This window comes from Suricata suricatta, chromosome 6 (genome assembly GCF_006229205.1).
Source record: "Suricata suricatta isolate VVHF042 chromosome 6, meerkat_22Aug2017_6uvM2_HiC, whole genome shotgun sequence".
Classification (NCBI taxonomy): Eukaryota; Metazoa; Chordata; class Mammalia; order Carnivora; family Herpestidae; genus Suricata; species Suricata suricatta.
The window spans coordinates 139676714-139703473 of record NC_043705.1 but is presented as its reverse complement, the minus strand read 5'-3'; the positions used below and the strand labels follow the sequence as shown (position 1 = coordinate 139703473).

The window sequence follows — 26760 nt, the reverse complement described above, 5'->3', positions numbered from 1 at the left end:
CTTCTGTAAATGTTACACACAAAACAAAGGCACACATAACATTTGGTGACCATCTACTGTATGGGGGGTGATGCCTTAGTAAGCCCAAAATGAGAGAGACCTACTCTTGCCCACCAAGAGCTTATGATGGAAAGTGGAAGGCGGTGGTGCGTGTCCATAAGTGAACGTAATTGGCAGGAGAATGCATAAGCTCTCTAAGGACAGTGCCAGCACATTGGTGTGAAGAGGAAGAGGAAATAGATTACTTTTGGCGAGCAGAGTGGACGAAAGCTGCGGATCAAGGCAGCATGTCTTACAGTTTGCACACTACTGGCACAGCACAGTACAGAGGACAGTCAAATGCCTTCCCTTCTTAGGCCTAAGTGCCAGCTGATAAATTCTTATACAACTAATAAAATACATATTTGTTTGATTTTGAATTCTATCATTGCATTACAGGCATCAAACAGATGTCATAATGGACCAAAAAAACAAAAAAAAAAAAAAGAAGAAACAATTGCTATGGTTTATTAGATGTACCGACCTAGCTAAAGGCAAATTCATATTTTACAGTGATTCTGATAGTTCAGTTTGCTTTGAGTAGAATCTAACGAATAGCAGGAGAATGTGTAATTAAAAATTAATACAAATAACATGAAAACTACCGCTTACTGCACAAGGGAATATCAGGAGACCATTGAAAATGATGGTTGTAAAGACTGTGTAGCAATGTGGACAAATGGTAAAAGTGAAATGAACAAAGCAGGATGCAAAATGGTATGTGGTTTGTGCTTTGTACCAAGTAAAATGCACCACGGAAACATGCATGATAATAAAAGTTTATGAACAAAATGTTTCTTTCATTTTTTTCTACATTCCAAGTTTTCTGTTACTCTTAGGATTTTAAAAATAGGAAAAATTTTAATAGGGATTCTGATCTTTGATCACACACAACCTTTGTCTTTTGGGAGAAACAAAAGCAATACATGTAGTGAGGGTAGAAAACAAAGTAAACTCTATGTTTAGAAAAAAGACTCACATATTCCCTTCTGAGAAAAATCTCAGGAAAACAAAATAACCCTTTACAATTTCAGGGTGGGCACATTAATTCATTTAACTGCTTATTTGTCTTTATTAACAGCTCCTTAAAGTAGAGTCTAAGTGAAATATATTAAATTTTCCCTGCACATATTTGGGCTCATATCTATACATGTATGTGTGTATATATCTATATATAAATACAAAATCACAGTTGTATTCTAAAATCTGTTTCTTAGTTCTGAAAATTTTACTGGAGCATAGGCTTACTTCATATCCTTGTTACACAAAGATGGAAGTGTTGATAGGGAAGAAAAGTCATTTAACTATCACAAATCATTTTAAGAATTGCATTATTTTCTAAGAGAAAAATGAGAAACTCATGTCGTCTTTTTCTCAATTATGAAACAGCTTAGCTTAAGCAAAGGCCAAAGCTCAGATGTGAATACCCCAAGGAAAGATGTTGGACATCTCACAAAAGGTCACCTTCAATGAGAGTGTCACTCAATTTCAATTTTGGAACAAGGACACTCAATGTGTGGGAATCTGCTTCTGTTTTTAACCAAAGCCACTCCTAAACCATTCTGAAATGACCTTGCACGCTTGTGCAAGCCTACTAATGAAACAAGTACATCTCTTTTAAATACAAAAAATAACATAATTGGAAGTGAACCAGTCCTGTCACACTGCTCCTGGTTCATCATTAGAGAGTGGCTCGCTATACTGGATAGAAAGGTAGTGCCAGGGAAAGAGACCGGGCATTCTGTTGGTTTGCTGCCCTCCATGATGAAGTAGGGGGAATACCAACTTGTTCAGAAAGCCAGTTTGGGGAAGGGAGTCTCTCTGCTGGTGCAACACAAAATGGAAAATTATTTCATATGGGGTTTTTTTCATTGTTCATTGGATCATCTTAAAAACTGTTTTAAGTTGATTTCTTTATTTTGAGAGAGAGAGAGAGAGAGAGAGGGAGAGAGAGAGAGCGAGAGAGAGAGCGCATGCTAGCAAGTGCCAGGGAGGGGCAGAGAGAGAAGACAGAATCCTAAGAAGGCGCTGCACTTTCAGAACCTCAATGTAGGGTTTGAGCTCATGAACCGTGAGATCATGGCCTGAGCTGGAATCAAGAGTCAGAAGCTTAATTGAATGAGCCACCCAGGTGCCCCCTTTAAACTTGTAAGCTATTGTTTTCGTATAAAGATTTGAAAATAGTCAGAAAAATCATACTATGACACTTGAAACTCGGTAGGCATGGCATTTCCCTCTCATGTAGGAAGAGTTAACGTAACAGCTGGAGGTCCCCAGAAGTAGCGTTTGCATGCTCATTACACAATGCGATAGCCAAACTCTTAAGAACCAAAAGCAGCTGTGTTATCATTTGCTGGGTTTCATCTTGTTCTCCTTTCCTAACTTCTGCACAATAAAATAGGATAAATGGATAAATCAGTAGACAATTTTCTTCTGCTCTGACATGTGATCTATGTAGCTCTTAAATATCTTTTATTACAATCCTTTCTTAATGGCTACAGAGAGAATCTGAAGGAAATAAAAGGAAAACTGATGTGAATACAGATAATCTTTGATGGCAACTAGAAATGAAGTTCAAAGGGGATCCTCTGCTATTTCAGAATGGTGATGGAACCCTGGCATGTCAATACCAAAGGAAAAGATTTATTTCAAAGCCAGTCAACGTATCTGGCTTTTATCTGATACATGATTTCAAACTTTTACTGAGTTAATAGGGAAAGAATTATCAATCATCTATTAAAAGTAGATTTTTTTTTTTACCACCTATAAAAAGACCAGAAGTCTTCTCTATGAGGGATATAATGTGCTTGACATTATGCTGCCTGGAAACTCAACACCAATGGGACCACAAGGTGAAGGTGACATCAGGATCCGACTTCGGTCATGAATGTTCTGCACATGCAAACTTTTAGTGCTAAGCTTCTGGAGTGAGGGCCCATGAGAAGTCATGGGATATGCAAATTTATCACCAAAGTGGAAAGGCATCATTTATCATTTTAAACACAATCTGCATTCATCCTGAAATTGCTACAAGACTAGCACATGGACAGAAGGCAAGCTGTGGCTAAATCTTTTGTTTTTTTAAATGTTTTTTCCTAATTTTTTAAATTTATTTTTGAGAGAGAGAGAGAGACAGCGTGAGCAGGGGAGGGTCAGAGAGAGAGGGAGATACAGAATCTGAAGCAGGCTCCAGGCTCTGAGCTGTCAGTACAGAGCCCGACACGGGGCTCAAACTCATGAACTGTGAGATCATGACCTGAGCTGAAGTCAGAAGCTTAACTGACTGAGTCACCCAGGCGCCCCTGTGGCTAACTCTTTAGTACAATCAAAACACTGACCATCCAGCTATCTAGTCCCCAAGAACACGGGACTGAATTTGTAAGCCTTAAGCAAATTGTTTGTTTTGGACTATATCTTAAGGGCACATTACCAAACAGTGCCTAAGAGCTTGAAATATGAGAAAAATAAAGAAGCAAAACGTCATCAAGTCAGGAGAGAGAACTTTCTTTGTAGCAAAGATAGGGCACAATCAAGAAGCAAGTATTGCCAGGAAACTAACAGGGGCAATGGTAGCAGAGTATTTTTGATTTATTATTTACATTACTGTCACGTTACGACACATACAAACAGACACACTTAGATGTATATACATATATTAAGTATTTATACACCTTCGTTTATCAAGCTGAAGATTAAGAATCAAGCAGAGAGTAGCCAAAGGGAAAGCAAAAGAAAAAGAAGAAAGGCAGATATGGTTTTAAAAAGTTGAATACTGGTTTGGGGGAGGTTTTCAGTGAACGTTTCTGTTATTCTTGGTAGTAAATTTTACTTTTATGCTCGAGAGTTAACGTTCTAGTTTTGTGCCCGTTTTTGTTTTCATTAGTTATATATATATTTTTAATTAATTTGTTTTTAAATAGTTTATTGTCAAATTGGTTTCCATATAACACCCAGTGCTCTTCCCCACAAGTGCCCTCCTCCATTACCACCTCCTCACTTCCCCCTTCCCATCCCCCTTCAACCGTCAGTTCATTTTCAGTATTCAATAGTCTCTTAGGTTTTGAAAAATATGGAACGTTTCACAAATTTGCGTGTCATCCTTGCGCAGGGGCCATACTAATCTCTGTATCGTTCCAATTTTGGTATATGTGCTGCCGAAGCGAGTACTCATCAGTTATATTTTAACAAAACTTGCAAAAGTTCCAGAAGCTCTCGATTCTTAGAGGTATTACTTAAATGTTCAAATTACACTTTGTTCAAATCATTCGTATGTTGTCACACAGGGGAAAATGCCAGAGAATTTATTTCTGGCATTAACGCTGCCCTCATTCATTGTCTGGTTTGTAGTAATTTAGAATTTTACATATATATTTAGAGCTCAAGAAGTGAAGAATGGAGTGGATTGCACGATAGTGTTTTAGATTTTTTTTTAATGGATAATACTTTGGAATGAATGTTTGTATGCCCCCCCCCCCCACCAATTTCATATGCCTTTATCCCCAGTGTGATGTTGTGTGATGTAGGGCCTTTGAAAAGTGATTAGGTTTAAATGAGATCATGAAGATGGATCCTACATGTTGGGATTAGTGTCCCTATAAAGAAGTGAAGGGACCAGAGCTTTCTCTTTTCCATCTTGTAAGGATGCAGTGAGAAGAGGTCATCTGTGAACTAGGAAGAGGCTCTCAACAGACCTTGAATCTGTTGGTGCCTTTATCTTGGACTTTTAGGTATTTTCCAGGTGGTGGTATTTTGTTAAGGCAGCCTGAGCAGACTAAGCCATAATCACAGTAAGGACTAAGTAAACTTGGTGTAGTAGGATTCTTCTGGCTTCCCCATGACTTTCCGCCATTGAGCTCTCTCGGGGACAGGCTGTCAGCAAAGCAAGGAGAGCGAGTGGCAGGATTATGTTGACAGCAAATCACAGAGCCAATCAATTGGTTTTGTCCCCCCAAATAGGGCCACACTCGAAAACATGCCATCAGCGCTTTTCTCTACTGGTCTTAAATGTGTACCTGTATGACTAACATTAATCAGTCAATAGTTTCTATCATTCACGTTCTAAAACTGTAGAGAATTGAAAATAGGTATTCTCTGTTTAAGAAGGTAATGCTTAACCTTTTTGGGAAAGGAAGAGAATAAGAAGCATCCATGTTAGAAGCCAAGGAGCTGCTGACTTTTGGACAAGATGCTTTCTGCTATGGTCACGGACTTGAACATGGTACTTTCTACTAACGGTCACAGTCAGGGGAGGAGAGACATACCAGCCACAGTAAGAAATGTCTGCTTGGAAGAAAGTTACACAGGAACATGTGTTTCATGTGTGGCTTAAACAAACTAAGGAACCAACAAAAAACAAGACAAAAGCCTTTCTTCAGCCTTGTTTTTTTTTGCTTCCCCATGCAGGTTAGATTCCATTTAAAAGGTTTCTCAGTTGGCTAAAGAATGGAAGAGTGGAAGTCACTTGCTCCTTATATGACGAGAAAGGGGAAAACATAAATTCCCAAACCAGAAAGCAAAGATGTCCATGAACCAGGAGACCTTGTAAACACGGGCTTCTCTCAGGGACGGTGGCTCACAGACTGCTCTAATCACTGCACTCATCAAAGCCCCTACTCAAGAGAACAATTGACAAGGGCCTTTCAGCTCTTGCCCTTGACCAAGTTCACAGCTGCCCAGCCTCCATCTCCCTCGCACTAGGCTGGGTCCTACAGAGATGCAGAGGAGGAGAACCGAATCCGGGGTGAGCGTGTCCAGTCCAGAGGTGCAGAGACACCCTGTTCTCTCCGTCAAGTCCACGTAAGGAGAAGAGAGACTCTGCTCAGCTGTGTCTTCACGACACAAACAGAAAGGCTTCTTCACCACTGCAGTGCATGTCTGTTGTCCGTACTTCTCTACCATTGAGGGGGCATCGCCATCATCATGCATGTGCAGGCTATGCTTTGTTTTTAAGGGATTTTGGTGAAATAAACAACAGGCCAGGGAAGCTGCAAAATAAACGGCCTGGGTCTGCAGCGACAGGGGGACATTGACTTTAAAATCCCACTCTTCCCTCCCAGCTCGCGTCACACCTTGCGTGTCAGAAGAGAAGATGGCTCAAAGAGGTGACCTGTCGGGAGTGTCCTCTCACACAGGGCTCGGTTTAATCAGGCTCCAGCCTGTACTACATACTTTAAAAAAACCCACAATGTAAACACAAGTCCATCCCCCGGGTGCCAGTTTTGCTTGGCTTGGTTTGAATAGCAGAGTTGTTCATAGATTTTCTCTTGACAGGGTTTCCTTAGCGCTGTCAGTTTTTTGGGGGATTAAGGGAAACGGAGGCAGGGAATGGAAGTTGTGGTTATGAAAAAACCTTGTGTTGATTCTTGGGAACTTTGAGGAAGAGGGTGGCTCAGATGTGTAGACTCCCCTGGCCACTGTTCAGAAGACCTAGATTATGTGGGGGCTGAGTCCGTGCAAAAAAGGGGACAGAGATGGTGCCCAACAAGCTGTACTAATGTGGCACACGTGGTCTCTAGGCTCTCCTTGAAGATACAAAGCATTTTGCATTTGAGAGATTAGAAGCCTATGTCAAAGAGGCAGGATTATTTTCTGAATCAAGTATCAGAATAAACGAGATTCAGGGCTTAGAGAGCCCTGATCATTCATCTCTGTCGGTTTGGAGCCAAGGGGCACACATCCCTTAGGAGGAGGAGGGAGGGAGGCCAGTGATGCTGCCCTGTTCCGGAGCCTGACTCGATGACACCACAGTGGTGCCCGCAGACTAGCGTTGTCAGGGCTGGGCCACATCACCGGGCTGGTCTGCCCTTCCTCCAAGTCATTGTGATGGAACCAACCAGAACACCATCCCTCTAGAATTCTCTCTGTTCCTAACTTCTCATGCACATCTAGGAAAACCTGGGCCATGAACCTCTCCATTACCTCCCTTTTATTTTTTCCATTACCTTCCTTTCAAAGGGGCTCTGTCCTTGACATGCCAACCAGCCTCAGACAGCCCTGTAGTCTTCTTTGTTTATATCTTTGGTGATGCATCCCTGAATGACAGTCTAATACATTGATTCTCGACTGAAGGGAGTGTATCATCCAAGGGGACCACTGGCAATGTCTGGAGACATTGCTGGTTGTCACACCTGGGGGAGGGGATACTATTGGCATCTATTGGGTAGAGGCCAGGAATGCTGAGAAAATCCTACAATGCACAGGACAGACCCAAGAACAGAGAATTATCTGGCTCAAAATGTCAAGAGTGGCAAGACTGAGGAGCCCTGATCTGGTAGTATGTAACAGGGCATTTATTCATGGCATGGAGTACTGAATGGCCAAATGTCAACAAGGAAAGTAAAGGGGAAGCCTGATTCAAAGGTTGAAGTCTGCAAACTCGATATGAGCAGAAGAACAGCATTTTTAGGTGACGGGATCTAGTCCATATGGAAGGCGCAGAAGTAGGAGAATCCCCTTCATTCATGGGTGGTGACAAAGGAGAGCCACGTATGGACAGGCACAGCTGTGATTCTGCAGACGCACGTGACTTGTTGCTTTGAAATATCACGTCTTGAGTCACCAAGCGCCTGGCATATGGTGAGGTGAAGGGACAGTGAGATGGAGCGGGAACCGGCCGGGAGGAGGAAGCAGCAGCTGAAATATGCAGATGGTGGGTAAAGAAATGGAAGGAAGCAGCAAAAGAAAAAGTATGGCTTCCTAATAGAAATGAAAACTGGGAGAATAAAAGGCAATCCACGTTATTCTGAAATGAGAACTTAAAAGCATCAGGAATGTCACGAGAGGCAGATCCATCCGGCATAATAAACCAAATCCAATGTGCCTCAACTGTCACTGCCATCCAGAGTGGCTAAGACAAACTCCGGCTTCTGTATCCCCAGCCTTGAAAACATTCATTTGGTCTCAATATAAGGATTAATCCCTGAAAAGCGATGAAGGGTGTTGGGCGAGGTTTCAGTACACAAGTTATCACAGTTCGCATTAGTTGAAATTTGGAAGCAGCCCGATTTTCCCATCACCAGGGATTGGCCCTCACGCCACGCACACACGCGTCCACACAGCACACGTGCTTGTAGGTGCGTTCCCACCGCCGAATTCTCGGCAGACCTTCTACATTCTGCCGGCGACTACTTGCCGGCAAGGGAAGAGGTCAGGCGGAGTCAGGGACAAACCACTGTAGGACGGTGTGCAGCGTAAGACAGAGTGTGTGTCTGGGGAGGAGGGAGGGCATCGGGCGTGCCCCCCCCTCCCCCCCACGCCCCGGGGCCGGTAACCAGCGCCACATCCTTTGCAGAAGAATTGCCGACCCAGAAATGAATTACCACGTTCAGGAAACTCTACACAATTTCCGTGATAAAATATCCCTCCTCACGGGGACAGAAAGCTCTTGCTGTCCCTGCCCCTCCCCCCCAAGCATGCCGCTACACCCCCTTTTCCTTAGTTAAGAGAATGCCTGAGCCTCATGGCTGCCTCACAAATATATTAACGCTTCCTGCCGACCTTGCACTTTGGGGTTTAATGTGACCCAATGCAGACCAAAGAGGGGGTGAGGAGGAGTGATGGATGGGACTTTCAGGTGAGCACCAAAGAAAAGGGCACTCTGCTCTACCCTGTCGACTTTGTGCCATTTATGCTCCTGGATGGTGGACATGACCTTGGACCATGAAGAGGAGGAATTACCCTGAAAGAGAACATGATAGATCTAAGAGCCTCCGAAGACTGCAGATCAGGGCGGCCAGCAGCATCGACCTCCACATTAGTGGGAAGGACTGTATCTATTCTCAGGACACTTATAAACTCTAAGGACACCTATAAACTCTACAGGTTTGGCTGTCTGACCCGTGGTCTGACTCAAACTCAGAGCAATGTAGTTAAAATTGTAGTTTGAAGGGTTAAATAGAGCTGTGCATACATATGGATAGAAGTTTTTGTTTTAATTTTCTTAATGTTTTATTTATTTTTGAGAGAGACAGAGACAGTGTGAGCAGGAGAGGGTCAGAGAGAGAGGGAGACACAGGATCTGAAGATAGGCTCCAGGTTCTGAACTAGCTGTCAGCACAGAGTCTGACACGGGCCTCAAACCCACGAACTGTGAGATCATGACCTTAGCCGAAGTTGGACACTCAACCGACTGAGCCACCCAGGGGCCCCAGATAGAAGTTTTGACAGGATTTATGCCTGGTATAAATTCCAATCACAGCTCTGTCTAGGAGGAGGATAGCAGGGGTGACGGTGTTTGTGTGACATTCATCTTGTAGCTTATTACTATTTTATTCCTATATAATTTACATGTTATGGGTGCATGTGTAACCAGGTATATTTATATTTGTTTAAAATTAACATACATTGTGTCCAAAATAAGGAGAAACTTATTTAAAATTCAAATCTCCAATGTGTTTTAAACAGGCAGTGAAATTCATTTGTGTGCTTTGTGATACTGACCACTATTTAGTGTCGGGGTCCCTTTTCTGGGCCAATAACATCCGTAGGATGTAGTGGGCAATGTGTCATGCTCACAGAGGAGTGATCCTAGATACAAAGTCCTCAAAATGCCAGCAAACTTTTCAGGTGATGAGATTTCATGATGCCTAATAACATTGATATAGTCACGTGTTAACACCTTCAGAACAAAGCATCGGTTAGTCTGGCATGATCAAAAATATTGCTTCTTCAGGGGTACCTGTATCCATTTGTTGACATGAATCCTAAGTTTTTAGATGACTGTCATGACACACAATGTTTGTTTGGTTTGGGGATTCCTGCAGATTCAGAATGGTGACTAACGTAATAAAATACAGCACCGCCACGAGAAGCCAGAGGGCAGTTGAACCAACAACCGAGGGAAAAGGTCTACAGAATACTCTCGGCTCACAGGGGCTCCTGGAGCCAAAGTGTCACCAAGAAAGAAATGGATGCGACTGGGACGAGTCACAGCTTTGAGTGTCTGCTGGAATCGAGGGGGTGAGGCTGCTGCGGACCCCAGAGGAGCGTCCCTCGGCATCGCTGCTTCTGGGCTGGTTTGGCTAGAAATGGACAGAAACCAGACCCCCTGGGTCCCCCACCTCCGCAGATCCATTCTCTACGGACTGTAGAGTACAGTCAACTACTGTAGTTGAAATAAAGTCGTGTGCAAGTAGACTAGAAGATGAGTAATTTTTACGTGGAAGAAGTCCTGAAAGGGTGGAGGTGATATTTTTATTTGACCTTAAAGGATAGTTGTCCAAGTAGTGGATGAAAGAGAGGGGAAGACTGGACAGAGGAACAGCATGTGCAAAAAGTTAGCGGCTGGCCTGTGGGACAAAGGACGGGCAGGTGGGAGACCTTGCAGGCTCTGCCAAGACATGTCCACCATCAGGGGGAACAAAAGGAGGCATTAAAGGTTCTACACAGAATCCCATTCCTATTTCTTCGGCGTATGGAACAGCCTGGTGATATCATCAATGAAACTTCCTGCTGGTCCCGGCATTTGGCAACCGCAGCGTAAGAAAGAGGTGAACAGGAGCAGTGTTGCTCTTACATTGAGCACAGCTCACTGAACGGTGAAGCAAAGGTGACTGGGAGAGAGAGCGTCGGCCACGTGAGAACAGGGGCGCAGAATCATCTTTGAATTGGGAGGTTTGTGTTGTCGTCCCCATGGATACATATATGTCCACGTGAGTTAAAACATTCACAAGGAATATTCAAACAGAAAAGAGAAGTTTTGAGGGCATCTTGCTTGTCTTGGTTTTTTGTTTTTTGTGGGTTTTTCTGCTTGTTTCTTGTTTTGTTTCCCTCAGCGGTTTCTCTGCACTGCCAAGTTCACACCGAGTGGGGTCTTGAAGGCTCAGGTCGGCTCTGGCCAGCAGCCAGTGGAATCCTATGACCTCAAGTCCATTTTTGAGGACCACCAATCCCAGGACATGATCCCAGGAACCTTGGCCTTCTCCCAAATTGAAAAACAAGAGATGCTTATTTCTCCAAAAGGTGGGAAAGTAAATACACTGATTTTGTCTACTTGCATTTCCCTGGATCCCAATCTTCGGATTGCCCATCCTGCCCTGTTGTGCCCGGCTGCTGGCACAGAGCCCTGCTGGAAGGTGGCAGAGCCCCTTTGGGCACGTGACGTGTGGACTGTTTGGTGGGGCGGAGGTGGGGTTCTGCCCGAAAAGGGTTAGAGAGACAGCAGTTTCTTATAATCTGTCGACAGGCACTGAACACAGAGTCAGAAATTAAATATATTTGCTAAGTCCTTTTGGACCAGAATATGATGCCCAGAAATGTTAATACTTCTACACTTAGGGGTGGTCATGTGATGGCTCCAGTATGATTCAATAGCAGCAACTTCTTGAAATAACAGCATGAATGAAGCATATCTTTGTATCCTACGTCTTCTTGAATTATTTCAATTAAGTATCTGAAGGATAAAGTTTCTGAGATTTTCTATGATCACCAAATTTGACCTGCCTAGTGTCCTAGCATTTTCCTAAGGTAGAGACCAACAATGCCAAAGGCAAGATCAACATAAAATTCTGGGGTATAGCAAAGCTCCAGAGGCAATCACTAAACCAATTACGATTTTCATCCCTTTGACTTCCTCATAAAATCTCTGTCTCCTCTGTCCTGGGAAGTCTCTGTTGCAGATTAGACAAATTTTCCTTGTACCTTAAATTTAAGAAAGAAAATGAATACATTCTTATAAGCAAACATTGACTGAATCAGTGCTCTTTAAATATTATTTTCTAAATGGTATTTGGAAAGATTATAAATGGAATGCCTGTTAGAAAACTTGTAAATGTGAAAGTACAAAACAATCAGTAGCCTCTGTCTTTGATGTTACTGTACTTCCCCCAGAAACACATACAAATACAAATACGTATATTTTATATTTGCATGTGATGCATATTTAGCAAAACTGGCCAGGTTTTACTGACACCATATGTATACCTATATACACTCCTATTTTATATTATTTTTCTTCACTTTGTATTACATATGCTTTCTCATCACTACATATTCTTTGAAAACCTGACTTTATGAGCAACAGATTCTAAAGAATGGATATCTGTCAATCTTTAAAGCTGTAAACCTAGAGCTTTCCAGAAGCTTCTAGACGAGTGAAGCCAGTCTGCAGGCTCTGAAGGTAACCTTCTGTTCTGGTGTTTGCAAGGATGGGGATGCTTTGTCCTAGACAGGCCTGGAGACATTTCCATTTCTCACCTTGTGCAACCAGTTAACAGTGATGAATTAGGGCCTTGGTTCCTGCTCTCACTGGAGGCAGCTGGCATTTAATTCCTTTGGAGGATTTGGAATGGCAGCCTGCTTTCCCCAAGTGCAAAGCACATTCCTCAAGATGAAGCAAGGTTTTCCTGTGGAGACCCAGCTGGCGCAAACGTCCATCCTGCCCAGCAGGTGGCACCATCTAGACTCCGTCCTCTCATGGGGACCAGTCACCAGGCTGGGAGGCCAACTGGACGTGAGGGGGTCTTCCTGTCCCTCTCCTTCACGCCCATGCTGAGGCTCTCTTCCCCATCTCCAGACCTTTCAGCTGGGCCTCCCTTCCATCAATTTTAAATGCAAGAGGGCTTTTACTTTTGACTATTTTTTTTAAATATGAACTTGACAAAACACCCTAAATGACTTTCAAACAAGTATAATTATTATCCATTCACACCCTCACTGAAATGCTTCATAAGCTATTTTTATTACGTTAGAGCACAGTTCAAAGTCTTTCACAAAACTATCACTGGACTGAAACCAGGACTTCGGCGTTTCTTTATAAGCAACAATGTTCTGTATTCTAACATGGCTGTTTTGGCAAAACTTTCTTAAAGAAATCCTTTCCGTCTCCTTGAAAATATTGTAAGAAAAAGATGGGGCAAATGACCCTTATAAATTTTCATTTAGACTTTTGGCAAAAATGATAAAAGTGCTTTAATCTCTTCATCTTACTCAACGTAGAAAATGGTTCATCGATGTCATAAAATATGGTTTGAAGTACAACAGTCTAAGGGGGGAAATTGCTCATCATAAGGTCCCACGGTGGCAGCTCACAGCTTGAAAGGAGGGATGTGTTTGGGGGTGAAGTCCAGGAATATTTTCTTCTGATTCTTGACCTCTCCAGACCCAATCAAGTCCTAACGTCACCTGTCACTTGAAAGGCTTCAAGTCACGTGAGCACACATTGGCAGCGTTGGGAAAAGGGACTAATGGGACACCAGTGACAGATGCAGGGACTGTCAGAAGGATGTGCTTCAGAATCCAAACACAGGGGCACCTGGGTGCCTCAGTCGGTTAAGCACCCGACTTCGGCTCAGGTCACGATCTCACGGTCCGTGGATTTGAGCCCCACGTCAGGCTCTGTGCTGACAGCTCAGAGTCTGGAGCCTGCTTAGGATTCTGTGTCTCCCTCTCTCTCTGCCCCTCCCCTGCTCACACTCTGTGTGTGTGTCTCTCTCTCAAAATAAAATAAAGACATAAAAAAAAAAAAAAGAATCCAAAACCAGACTGGACAGAAAACCTTGAAATCAGAGTGAATTCAATCTCAGTTCAAAAGTTTTTCTTTTCTTTTTTAACCAAGGCTCATATGTTCATATAATGTCCCCAAATCTGCCTTCTACAGTTGCCTGGGCCCACCCAGGAGATTCTGAGTCTGTAGGTGGTGGTGGGTAAGACCTGGGGGATTATCGTCACCGGACAGATTGGCAAGCACCACATTCCTGCCCAGATGCTGTTCTTCTTCTCAGGCTTTATCATGCTCCTTCACTTTCCAGGATAAACAGTAAATGACGGGGCCCCGTGGTATAAAGGCGTGCAGAAGAAAGCCATGAGAAAGGCCCATTATACCTTTGTTAGGCCATGTTCAGGTTATATGATATGAAAAGGTTCGGAAGCATCGTTTTCTGGCTGCCTTCAGTACTGGGTAGAAAAACTGAGGTATCTGACATGATTTGGCATAATTCCTGGCACAGAGTAGGTGTTTGATAAACACCTGCTGGCTAAGCATTGCATTCCCCTTAGGGGAGATTTTTAAGAATTATGGCTTAATCCTCTTAAAAGGCTCCTGCAATTCAGGGAAAAGTGGACACAGAGCACTGATCCACAACAGCAGAGAAAGCAGGGTTGGGAGCTTCTCAGAGTGGAAGATCTCCATCAAAAAGGCAAGCAGCATGTATCTCTTAAGTTGTGTTTATGCTGGAAGATACAGATCTAGAAGTTGCAGATATGCCTGGATCAGCCCTGGAGGCCACAAATAGCAAGAGAACTAGAACCTAGAAAATGTGAACATTGATGCATTCAAGTTAAATTTAGGAATTATATTTAAGAATGCATTCCCATGGATCCTTACTCCAAACAAAATAGCTCCTATAATCCTTACTCAAAGCAAAATGACTTTGAGGATACTTAAAAAAATGATGGGCTGTGATCTAAACAGATACTTTTGTATATTTATTTGGAATTAAAACCTGCTAAGAGAGAGTATTGGGAGTTCTGTCCTGCTTTCTTAGTTTTTCACTTCTGAAGACAGTCAGACCTTGGGTATGTATGACCATTAGCAGCTGGGATTTGACCACAGTGTCTGAGGGAAGGCTGGATGCATGATCACATTGTCCAAGGGAGGCTCACGCATGACCAGTGTGAAAAGCAAGACTGGACGCATGATCACAGTGTCCAGGAGAGATGAAGAAACCTCAGTGGTATGGGTTTCCAGCCAGCAGCTATGACTCAAACTACTCCTTCACCTGGAGGGCCCGATGGGTGAGGGTTCCGCCTCCCAGAGGCTCCGTGGGGAAAGGGCTGGAGACTGCCTTGATTCCACCAAGGCCAAGAGTGGCTGCCTATTCGCCATTACTTCAGTGCAGGCAGCCTACTTAGAGCTGATCAAGGTAAAATCCATCATTTTGAATTTTTTTAAATGTTTATTTGTTTTTGAGAGAGACAGAGAGACAGAGTGTGAGTGGGGGAGGGGCAGAGAGAGGAGACATAGAATCTGAAGCAGGCTCCAGGCTCTGAGCTGTCAGCATGGAGCCCGATGCAGGACTCAAACCCATGAACTGCGAGATCATGACCTGAGACGAAGTCTATGCTCAACCAACTGAGCCACCGAGGCGCCCCAAAAGTCCACCATTTTGAAGACACCTCTCCGGCGGCCAGTTTCCTTTATTTCTCAGAATTGTCTCCCCAGGCCAAGTTTCCAATGTGATTCTGTTGGATAACTGTGAGTTGGAGCCCCCATTTCTAACAATAAATGCAGAATCATGTATCAAAACGTTTCAAAACATGCAGTAAAGAATGTGTTGGGTTTTTTTGTGCATTACTGCTTAGCTTCTCTTCTTAGATCACACCTACTGTGACTGTGGAGCACTGGCAAGCACCCCTGCTGTCCCTGGCAAGGACCTCCATCAATGTGCGAATCAACACATGGAAGATTCCGTGCCCGAGTCAGAGCTATAAGCTGGTACCACAGAGCCTGCCCAAGACTCATGTGACTCTCTTTTACCAAGTTCCTATCTTGACTGGGCTGCAGGATGTGGGGGAGTCGCTGGATGCTCCCCTGTCGGGGCCCCTGGGGAACACTGTGCCGATGTGTTAGTGATTTCAGCATGCGTTGGAAGTACAAAGCCCCGTACCTGTATACGCAGCAGAAATATTAATGCTGTAATTAGGGAAGGGATAATTGCACGCAGCTGCAGAGTCGCCGGCATTACCTGATCCTGCGATTTCTTTTTCTTCTTCTTCTTGCCCCAGCACCCAGAACTCTCCGTGTCTTTGCCGTTGGCCTCACCACAGAGCAGCCCGTCCAGCTCATCCGTGCCCATGTGCTGTCCCTGAGACGTTTCTGCTGCGAGCCGGTATGACAGGTTCCTTAAGATGCACACACAGTTTTCAACGGTCTGGAGAACCCGAGACAAAACAAAACAAAACAAAACGAAAAAAAGAAAAAAGAAAAAAAAAAAGAAAGGAAAGGAAAGAAAATAAAGGAGGGATGAATAAAAACCAAATACCAAAATTCTTCCACCCAGGAAAGCAAATTTCCACATTCCCGATTCTTTCTGGATACATTGAGCTGTTGGCTCCTAGAGGCTCCCTTGAAGGCCACAGCGGAAAGAAAGAATTTAGAGAAGCCTGAGACGGTCTTAAGATCTTTTCTTGTCCAAAGTTGTTCCTTTTAGGAGCAGCTGTCGTTGTGTGTGTGTGTGCTACTGTCAAGTTAGCTAACATACGGTGGAGTCTTGGCTTCAGGAGTAGATTCCCATGATTCATCACTTTACATACAACGCCCAGTGCTCCTCCCAGCAAGTGCCCTCCTCAGTGCCCATCACCCATTTTCCCTGCCCCCACATCAACCCTCAGTCTGTTCTCTGTATTTAAGAGTCTCTTATGGTTATATAAGCAGCCGTCATTGTTGGTTGAACTTCACCGAGTGGGGAAGAATCCACAATCACCAGAGTTCTCGGAGGGTGGCCCACTCATAGACCACTCTCGTCTGGGGACCAGGGCTCAGATCCACTCAGAACACGGATACTCACATTTCCATCAGCTCTGGGAGGGACACACTACTATTTGCCACCTCCCTGGGCACTTTCTGGGAATAAAATGAGGTAGGAAATATAAAGGTGGGGGGTCCTAGGGAAGCCATGTGCGGGGATCACCTGAGGACATGTATGCTTCCATGCTACTGATTTGTTTTGAGGTAACTGGTGCTCCTGATTTCTTAGCACGGGCGTTCAATTGCGCTTGAGGACATGTGTCACACAACTGAATACCTTGGGGCCCTTGGTTTTTGCTGGCTATGTTATTTGGACAATACACCCAACATCTCTCTGACTCAATAACCTCTCTGGGAGACGGTCATACCAGTACCTCCCTCTTAGCTTGCCGTGTGGATCAGGTGAGCGAGAGTACGTATGTGCAGGAGGCAGGAGGCCTCGCCTGCCAAGATGTCCCCATTCATCTCTGGAAGCTCCGAATATGTGAGGTTACAAGGCCAAGGGGAATGGAGGTTGCAGACAGAATTAAGACTGCTAATCAGCTACCTTTTTTGTCAGGGAGATTGTCCTGGATTATCCTGGGGGGCCCACGGAACCATGAGGTCCTATAAGTGAGACTGGGTGCAGAAGAGATGGAGTGAAGTGGTGTGAAAAGGCTGTGAAAATGGAGGGAGGGGCCACAAGTCAGGGAATTGTGGGCACCTCTAGAAGCTGGGAAAGACGAGGAAACGGACTCTTCTCTGCACCTCTAGAAGGAATGCAGCCCTGGCAACACTTCTATTTTATCCCAACAGGACCCATTTGGGACTCCCAGCCTGTGAAACAGTAAGATAATAAATATGTGTTGTTTCCAGCCACTGTGCTCTTGGCGATTTCTTCCAACAGTGATGGGTATGTGCTGAGGAGAGCACCTGCCCACGGAAAATGCCATACGAGTGTTCATACCATGAACAATGGTGCACACAGCACCGCCTAGGAGTCCAGAGCATGGGACCTAGAGCCAACCAGTGTAGGTTCGAGTCCTGACTCTGCCATGTCACAGGCTGTGTGGCCTTGGGCAAAGTGCTTAATCTCTCTGTGCTTCCATTTCCTCCCAAAGACCCTTCCTCCCAAATATCATCACATTGTTGAATAGGCTTCACACATGAGTTTGGGAGGACACATACATTCAGTCCATTGCATCAACCTTTTCACCTATTTTCCAGATTTCATAAGCAGTGGTAAGAGGAAAAATACACCCAATTACAAAAAATAATGGTGGGGAAAAAACTGAATGGAGCTAAGTTTTACTTATTGAGGCATGCCTCGGGGCACCTGGGTGGCTCAGTCGGTTAAGCATCCAGCTTCGGCTCAGGTCATGATCTCACAGTTTGTGGGTTTGAGCCCCACGTCGGGCTCTGTGCTGACAGCTCAGAGTCTGGAGCCTGCTTCAGATTATGGATCTCCCTCTCTCTCTCTGACCCTCCCCTGCTCACACTGTCTCTCCTGGTCTCTCGAAAACAAAACAAAACAAAAAAAACATTAAGAAGCATGCCTCTCTGGCTATGGTTTCTCAGGCACCTGCTCTGTGCGCTGCTTTCAAGGCAGGGAACGTGGCCCCATTTCACAGATGAGAGGGATGAGACCTGCAGCTGTTGGGGACTCACAGCAGACTGGGCTACGTCTGCCTAGTCCAGGGCCCAGCCTGGGAGGGACGGGCCTGAGTGTTTCCTTCCCACCACAGAAATCTGGTAAGAGGCAGCACGCATCTGTGACTTGACTACCGGGAGTGTGACAATCAAGCAGGAAAACCGGTTTTCAGGATATATCTCTGGAGCCTTTGCTCCATTCCAGACCTTTCTTGTCAGCTTTTCAAGGATTCATGGCTGCTAATCCCACAGGCTTTGAGTCAACTTGATTTTCTATTTCAAGCATCCTCTCAGCATCAAAAAAAGGGACCGGCATGAAAGCAGGTAAACACAGGACGATGCATGAAAGAGAGAAAAGTCTCTCCCTGAAAGGGAAATGTTATGGCATAAGTCAGTACGATTTTTAAATCAGCTCAAACTGATTTTTTTCTTACATCAAAGACTTGGGAGAATCAACTTCTTTCTCATCCTGCTGTTCATCTTCCCTGGGGGTATCTCCGTGCCTCTGTTTAACAAATGACTACTGGGAAACACAGCCACAGTTTTGAGAAATACTTTATGATCTACCTGTGGCTGGGGGAGGATTTGGGAGAAGCTGGAGGGGGATAGAAGGTGGGGTGGGGGATGCAGAGGAAAAGATGGAGGAAGGGAGTCACAGGGGCTGAACTCATCTCCCTAGCTCAGCCTCGTGTGGGAGGGTCACCCATTCAAGCTCCTTTCTCTAAAGCATGGGGACAGGGGACAGAAAAAAAAAGCAGCCACAGTCCTTTGCGACACCAGCAGAAGGCATGTGGCAGCTGGTGGCTTTGCTTTTGACATGCAATGCTGTGAACAGCGCTTTCAGCAGCTCCGCTTGGTCACCAGGGTCATTTTGACTCCTTATTTTCTATGAGAAAGGGCCAGTTTGGAAGTTGTCTATAGACTGCTCTACCATATGTTAGCTGTCAACAAACTGCCCCAATCACAGCGGCTGAGCTGAGAGCCTGCACGCGTTTCAGGCTCTTGGATCCCATCAGGTGCGCCGGCCTTAAAGAGAACATGCCCTCACTTCCCTCCTCTAGCCTGTCCCTGTGAAAGCTCAGAGGTGACCAGGCAGAGGGCCGAATGGCAAACTCTGGGACAATAATACATTAAAACTCTCTGGCACGTTCTGGCTGGCAAAACACTGCTAAGTAACTTGTGCTGTTGGATCCTTTCAGAAGCTATGACAATCCTCCTTGTCACAAAGTCGGGGTGCCCGGGTATAATTCTATAATCAGCAGGGGGTGAAGGCAAATTTACCCAAGTTTGGTGCTCTAGCTGCTCCATCAGAAATAGCTGTGTCTGATGATTCCCACCTTCAATACTCCGGGGGATTCCAGGTCCCTCTTTTGAAGAGAAGGTGGACATTGAAAGAGGTGATCCAATGTCTCCCAGGAGTCTAGTGATCTGACCTGTCAGGGGCCTCACAGCACTTCGTGTGGGGGCCATGCTGCTAGAGGCTACCTCCCCACCGGTGCTGGCATGGGCAGTTGCCTTGGGCAGCCCCAAGGCAAGGGGCTGTTGAATCTTATTTTATTTTCAACTCCAAGGCCCAGACAATATTAAAGCTCTGCTGGCATCCTTTCCAGTAGGAGGCTCAGCGTCCTGATGCTCTAGACTTTCCTGCTCTGTGTGTTAAACTCCTCCACACTGAAGCCTTAGAGAATTTCCTTTGGCAGCTCTTTCACAAAATCTCCTATTGTGTTAACAGACATCCGTAAATATTCAAGACATCTTGACTAGATTACTCTTTTAGGGACTTCATTTTCCTATCAATGATACTAAAAGTTATAAAATGGCCACCAACAGTGGGTCGATTACATCTATAGTACATCATATTCCATTTAGAAATTGATGACCACTTCGGAGCACACTGATGGATGCAAGCATGACTCAGTGGCGGTGATCAGATGACACGCTGTGTTTGGAACTGCAGTAAACTAGAACTCAAAGGACTGGAATCCCAGACGTCACCGTGCATCCACCACTACAGGGAGGAGAGCTCAGGTATCAGCAATTGCCTATCTTTCCCAGTCTCTCCACTGTGCATTCAAGGTTGAGAACCCCTAACTAGGTCATTTCCCATGCCAGCTGGCAACTAAAGGGGTCAAACCACTCTTACCTGTTCTTTATGTGATTTTACAACTAAATTACATAACATCGTATTCCTGATGAGAGTCCTTCTCAAAGCTGTATCTACTAAGGTGGGTTCTCAGTCCAAGACACACATCAAATCACCTAATGAACTTCTAAGGAACAAAAATCTGAGACCAGAGGTAGACATTCAGAGTCAGAGGAGTGTGATGGGGTCTAGGCACGTGTATTTACTAAACAGACCTAATGTTAATGAAGGGCCAGCATTAAAAGCCATGAGATTAAGGCTGTGGTTTATAACCAGGACCAATTTTGCTTCCTCCATGGGACATGTGGCAATGTCTTGGGGACATTTTGGTTTGTCCCAACGATGAAGGGAGGTGCTGCTAGTATGTAGCAGGTAGAGCCTAGGGATGCTGCTCAACATCCTATAATGCCCAGGATGGCCCCCTGAATTATTCAGCTCTAATACTGAGTTATTCAGCTCAAAATATCCATGGTGTGGCTCCTGAGAAATGTTCATTAAGGTCTCACATTTATCACATGGATGACTTTAAAAACATCAGTAGAGTCTGTGCTTATATCAGGACATTATTACTTTACAATTTTACATTTAGAAAGAATTGAAACTAATCAAAAGACAAACTGAGGCAAAACAAAATACCACCAACACTGGAAAAGCCCACCGGATTCTATTTTGGTTTGTGAACTTAAACACTGAAGAGACTGATGATTGACATACCAGTAGCTGCATATATTTACCATTTTTAAAGCAGTTAAAATATCTTTATTGGGCATTTTCAAAAAATTAAAAAGATTGGAATGTTTACTTATTTTTGAGAGAGATAGAGAGACAGAGTGGGTGTGGGGTTTGGGATGGCAAAGAGAGAGGGAGACACAGAATCTGAAGCAGGCTCCAGGCTCTGAGCTGTCAGGATGGAGCCTGACACAGGGCTTGAACCCATGAACCATGAGTTCATGAACTGAGCCAAAGTCTGACACTTAACTATCTGAGCCACCCAGGTGCCCCTTCATTGGGCACTTTTAAAATGGCATCTGAATAACAGACATTTGTAAAAAGCTAACTTGAAAGAATATAGACAAAGCTTAGGTAGTTTTAATATGTCTTTTTCTTTTAAAAGCAGATTAAAAAAATAAAACTGGAAGCTTGTGGATAATGTAGTCTGTAAAAGTTTATACACTCATCTTGTTTGAGTAACTTAAAACAATCCACATTTTATATTTATTAGTTATCGAGACTTAGGTGTCTAGTTCTAGGCTAGAATTAGAAGCCACCAAGAAAATGTAGGATTCCTACAGGGAGACCAAGATAGATTTCACAGTGAAGGTATTAAGCACAGCATTAGCTCTCCGTTGTTGTTAGCATTGCTGAGTCCCTTGGGCATCTTTATTCACTAAGATGTTTAATCTATGAAACACAACAAACCTTGCTGTCGATCTCACTGCTCCCCAGTGCAGACTGGATCACGTAGAGCAGCGCATCGGTGAGCCCGTCACATTCCCGCATCCTCCTGCGGGCCTCCTCTCCGGCTGAACTAACATTCCTGCAAAGCAAAAGGGCGCGTCAGCTACCTCTTCTGGGGGCCCCAAAAGAACCTTCTCCCATGCTCCCATGTGCATCTCCAGAATGTTTACCAAGAACACAGGTTGAAAGAGGAGGGACAGTGTCCACAAAGACATCCTAGAACTGGGTAAGTCACAGGTATCCGCATTGTAACTTGCGAAATGGAGATACAGAATTGTGAATGTGTCATCTGTGATGGTCCCGTGACTGCAGAGAATGGAGACTCATGGAAAGTCTTTAAGGTTTACTTCATTGATGGCTGGCAAGGGAATCAGAAGCTCTGTGATTCAAAGGCTTCTTCTCTGAGAAATTTGAAAGAGTGTTTTTCAAAGACAGAACTTCCAACTTACTGAAATATCTTAGATTCTATATATATCTAATATTTAATTTCACCCAACTCAAATATATACCTACCTTGGCCCTACCAGAAGTAAACCTCTAGAAATTTATTCTAAGAGCATAGGTAGGGATTTCTGTGAAAATTTAGTCATTGGGATGCGCATGGCATCTTTTATGGGCAGGCGTGGCCCAGGCTCCTGCCCGTACCAGCACAGGCTGAGCTCAAGCCAACAGAAGGGGCGGATGCCAGTGAACAGGCAGCTGGGACACAGGGAGATCGTCCACCTCTACAGAAGACACAAGAAAAGCCCAGTCAAGGGTGAATCTCTGGGTTTCTTTTAGTGACCCCACCACCCGAGAGAACGTTCTTTCCTCTCCTACCCATGGTTTGGATTTGGTCCAAGTAGAGACTTTCCGTGGCAACTCACGGACAACACAGCCTGTTGGAGGGTTGCTGGAGGTGAGAGTTAAGGGAAGGTGTAAAGGAATTGAAGGAATTCAGCAACCACGGGGAAGAGTGATCTCTTGAGAATGATCCCAGTAGGACAGTGGCTCTGAAACTTGGCGGATATCAGAATCACCTGGAGGAGAGTGTTGGGCCCCACTTTGGAGTCTCAGGTGGCATCAGATAACTTCCTATTTGGTGACCACCAGAGTTGAGAACCACCGCTCTGACTCTGGCTCTGTGGGGACGGTCTGGTCAAGAAGGGCATGCTCTCTTGGACGGCTGCCACATGGTAGGTCCAGGGAATCTGTGGCCCTGGACAGAGCCCACAAGAGGCACCAAATAGGATGAATCTCACACCCATGTTGTAATTGACACAGGTATTCCCATTTCATTTTCAAAATGCCTGTCAAGGTTACTTTTCATTCTGTTTTACAGATGAGAACACTGAGGCCCAGAGTGCTGCTCCAGGCCACAGAGGGAGTAGTTAGTGGAGGGACTGAACCCAGTCTACAAAGAGGGGAAGGCAAGGCCTTCAGTCTTGATGTACAACACAGATGCCGTACTTTTTCTAGGAATGAAAATAAAATAGGTTCGACGCTAAAATGCTAACGGCTAAAATGCTATTGAATGTAAATGTTTTCTTCGAAGTCTAGAAGTTTCTGGAGGATGTGTTTAAATAGCAGCTCTCTGCATTTTAATCTAAGACTGGGAAAGGTTATTCAATTCAAATTAGTATTTTTGGCATTTGCTCATCTTAAAATATAAACAAAATTTCTCAGTTCCTCAGATAGTATAACTAGGAAAATAATGACAGCACTTTTATGTAAAGTGTTAGGACTCCCTACTGGGGAGATGGCCGACCCTCATTTCTGATAGGATCTCGGGGAGGCAGGAAGAGCCAAAATTTCTGCAGGAAGAAGTGGTGAGTGCTTTGCTGGTATTATTCTATACAAGAAGGATGGGCTTTGGGAGAGAGCAGTTTTAGACCGTTCCTCCTTGAAATGATTTTCACCAGGTCAGGCTTTGAGGCTGGTAGAGTAATAGGCTTGTCAAAAATCCCAATCAGGCCTCTTTGGCCAGAAGAATGCTGGATGGCAGTGTGTGCTTGTGTGTTTTAAATCTTGCCCCATACTCTGAAGAGGTTGTGTTTTTCTAAAGAGAGAATGATGGAATTTAGTCTTGAAAGTGCCTGAGGCATAGTCTGAAGTCCTCTGTGCTCTCCCCTGGCCAATGAATGCTCAGTCTTGCCCTTGAAGAGCTTTATGGTGAGGGCAGATTGGCTCCTCATTCACAAATACACTTCATAATGATCAGCCTATTTTCACGGGTGATGGAACAGAGAGGGCTACCATGGGAAAGATCAGGAGTTATCAACTTGGTCAACAATCTAAGTTGTGAATATTAATTTAAGCAATATCCATTATTCTCATTTCTTTTTGATTCTAGTCAATCTCCTCAAAAATTAAAAAAAAACCGTATTAACTGGCTGCTGTATGAAAATGTGTAAGATATTGTGGAACGCCTGGCTGGCTCAGGCGGTACGCATGCCAGTCTTGATCGAGCCCCATATTGGGTGTAGAGGTTACTTAAAAATAAGATCTTAAAAAATGTGTAAGATATTGAGAAATGAGAAAGACTAATAAGTTAGGGCCTCTGTAGAGAAGGGGAAACACACACACATACACATACACACACACACACACACGCACGCACATATAAACACACACGTATAAACACACACATACAATCACACCTCTATGATACGCAGGGGGAGAGGGAGTTACCACAGAGTCTGCAGGTACGATGATGCTCACTATATACTTTTAAACAGAATGAGGTGTGCACATATCTCGTAATCAATGGGTAACAGTGTCTTAGGAACCTCTGAGAGTGAGCTCACTGTTAAGCAACCACTCCTGAATGAGGGAAACACATTAGAAAAGTACCCTTGGCTTTTCACTCTGGAGGAGAGGAGAGTTACGTCCTTCTCCTTTCCCCCCACGAAACTAGATCTCCGGTATCACACATGCTTCACTGTTTAAACATAAAAAACCAAACAACGTTTTGTGTAACAATTAATTGCAATTATGGTCCTAAGTAAGTGACAAGGAGCCCATGTCCAACCTACAAACTTCCACCCTGCTGTTGCACTTGAACCCATCCTCTGCCCATCTTGACAGAGGTGATTTTCATGTCTGATGGGAAACCAGCAGAACAAATTTCTATGCATAAGTATAACATTGAGACAAATACTTCGGATTATTTGTAAAAAGCACAAGTCTGGTATAATAGCTATTCCTTAGAAACAATCTTTATAATCTTGATGGAACTGTCAGTTGACATGTCATTTGGAGATTTCTGCTCAAAGTAGGTTCTATAATCTTTTTATCTAATGAATAAATAATGAAACTTTTTATTTCTTACAATTAAAAGGCATAAACTCTCTCGCAATCTCTTGTATTCAGCTGTAACTAGTTAAGCTGCTTTCTTTCCCTTGCCTTCAGTGCTGTTTGACATCTTGTTTCTCTGAGCCTCCATCACTCACTGAGCTCAGGTGAAACAAATTCAATGCACGAAGCTCTCGTAGGATCCAAAGTGGCACTTGTAATGCACGTTCAAAGGAATGAAACCAGCATTTCACACAAAAGACTTCGTTTTATGTGTCTCTACTTCAAGATGGTCAGGATATGACCAGGGAAACTGCAGAGAAAACCAATGGGCGAGATTTTTAGCAATTAGTTTCTTTGAAATGAGCCTCTCTCTTCTCCACATTCTCTTTGGTCTTTGAATTTCTCTTATTGATCACCACTGACTTTGTATTAGAATTATTTAGGCTGTGACCTTACTGCGGCATTAGAACCTTCTGGAGGGAGAAGGCATGTCGTTTGTATGCCCAGCATACAGCTGAGTGTCCACCACAACCTCGGTGCTCAGAGATAGGTGGTTATGACACGTGCGTTCAGCCTTTTCCTTGGACCAGCACTCCTGTGACTATTTACCTCTGTGCTCTGTTCTGATTGGATAATATCAAACGTCTGTTCCATCAAAAAAAAAGGCTTCTTATGTGGTGGCTTGTGCTCTGGCACAGGGATTCTGCAGGGCGGCCTCAATTTGGGAAGAAAGAAAACAACACCACCACCACCTGAACATAAGTAAAGCAGTTGGAGATATGAGCTTTCTGATGACTGTCCTGGGGCGAATGGCACAGTTTTTCCGCCTGGAGCCAATCAGGGATTCCCGAGCCATAGCCATCTTCACCCCCGGCTTGCAGGAGGGGTTTTCTGGCTCAGTTTCTCTTCCTCTGCTCTGTTATCTCTTCTCCTCTCCATGCTCCCCTGCTCCTTGGCCTTTATAATCTGCCCTCCACTGGGGCCATCTCGTACCAGGTCCAGCCCCATCCCCCCGAAGTTCTGGGTCCTTCCTGTGCATCTCTGGGCTGGTGCTCACGGGGCTCCTTTGTCTCATCTCACCAGCAGAGCCCGGGTGCTGGGTGTCTGGGGACCTGGGCAGCACTCCTGAGACTGACGAGGGGCGCCGCCAAGGTCTTCAGACAGCAGAGCTTAGACTGTCTCAAGAAATACAGGTGGTCCCAAGGCAAAGCTAAAATACGAAGCCACACACTCAGAAGGCTTTGAGGCCAATGCAGTAGGGCAGGGAGAGAGAGGTGGCATCCATCACAGATGATGGCACAGAGCAGCCCAGGGGCACCAGACCCGGGCCTGGGGATACTGGGGACTCCCAGGGTCTTGAGCCTCCGTACCCTCAACCACAGATAAGAAGAGTCTGTCCGGGGTCTGAGGATAGGCAGACCTCTCCACCTGCAATGCCCTTCCGTCTGCATCGAGACCCACTGATTCTGAGCATCATGCTGCCGAGGCTGTCAGAACTCTGCCTTGGCCCCTTAGCTTGCACCTTCATTGTTCCAGGCACAAGCCCATTTAGGGCACCAGTAATGCCTGACATTCGAGGCTGGTCCCTTCTGATGTGGGGACGGGTGGGCACCATCATCTTATTTTGCTATCTGCCCCTTGCTCCCCACTCTATCGCACTCAGCAAATATGGGGACTCAGCGACTAACAACTAAATACCGTAGGGCATGACAGTTTGCACGCCTGCCTCCTTCTGGACCAGCGGGTCCTAACT

The 26760-nt window shown here is 44.7% G+C and overlaps 1 protein-coding gene, 1 long non-coding RNA gene and 1 other non-coding gene across 4 annotated transcripts in view; 1 reads left to right on the top strand and 2 right to left on the bottom strand.

The window, feature by feature from the left end:
- LOC115293284 (catenin delta-2) overlaps nt 1-26760 on the bottom strand; it is a 356183-nt gene that overhangs the window by 115957 nt on the left and 213466 nt on the right. For both annotated transcript variants that reach the window (XM_029941072.1, XM_029941073.1), the window contains exons 6-7: nt 21693-21810; nt 15720-15905 (exon numbers count right to left, since the gene is read on the bottom strand). In XM_029941072.1, the coding sequence (XP_029796932.1) occupies nt 15720-15905; nt 21693-21810 (304 nt within the window). The remainder of the gene's footprint in view (nt 1-15719; nt 15906-21692; nt 21811-26760) is intronic.
- LOC115295036 lies at nt 4103-4206 on the bottom strand. The gene has a single exon (XR_003910270.1). It is a non-coding gene; the product is annotated as a U6 spliceosomal RNA (small nuclear RNA).
- Nucleotides 8507-10173, top strand: LOC115293287. The gene is made up of 2 exons (XR_003909472.1): nt 8507-8611; nt 9801-10173. It is a non-coding gene; the product is annotated as an uncharacterized LOC115293287 (long non-coding RNA).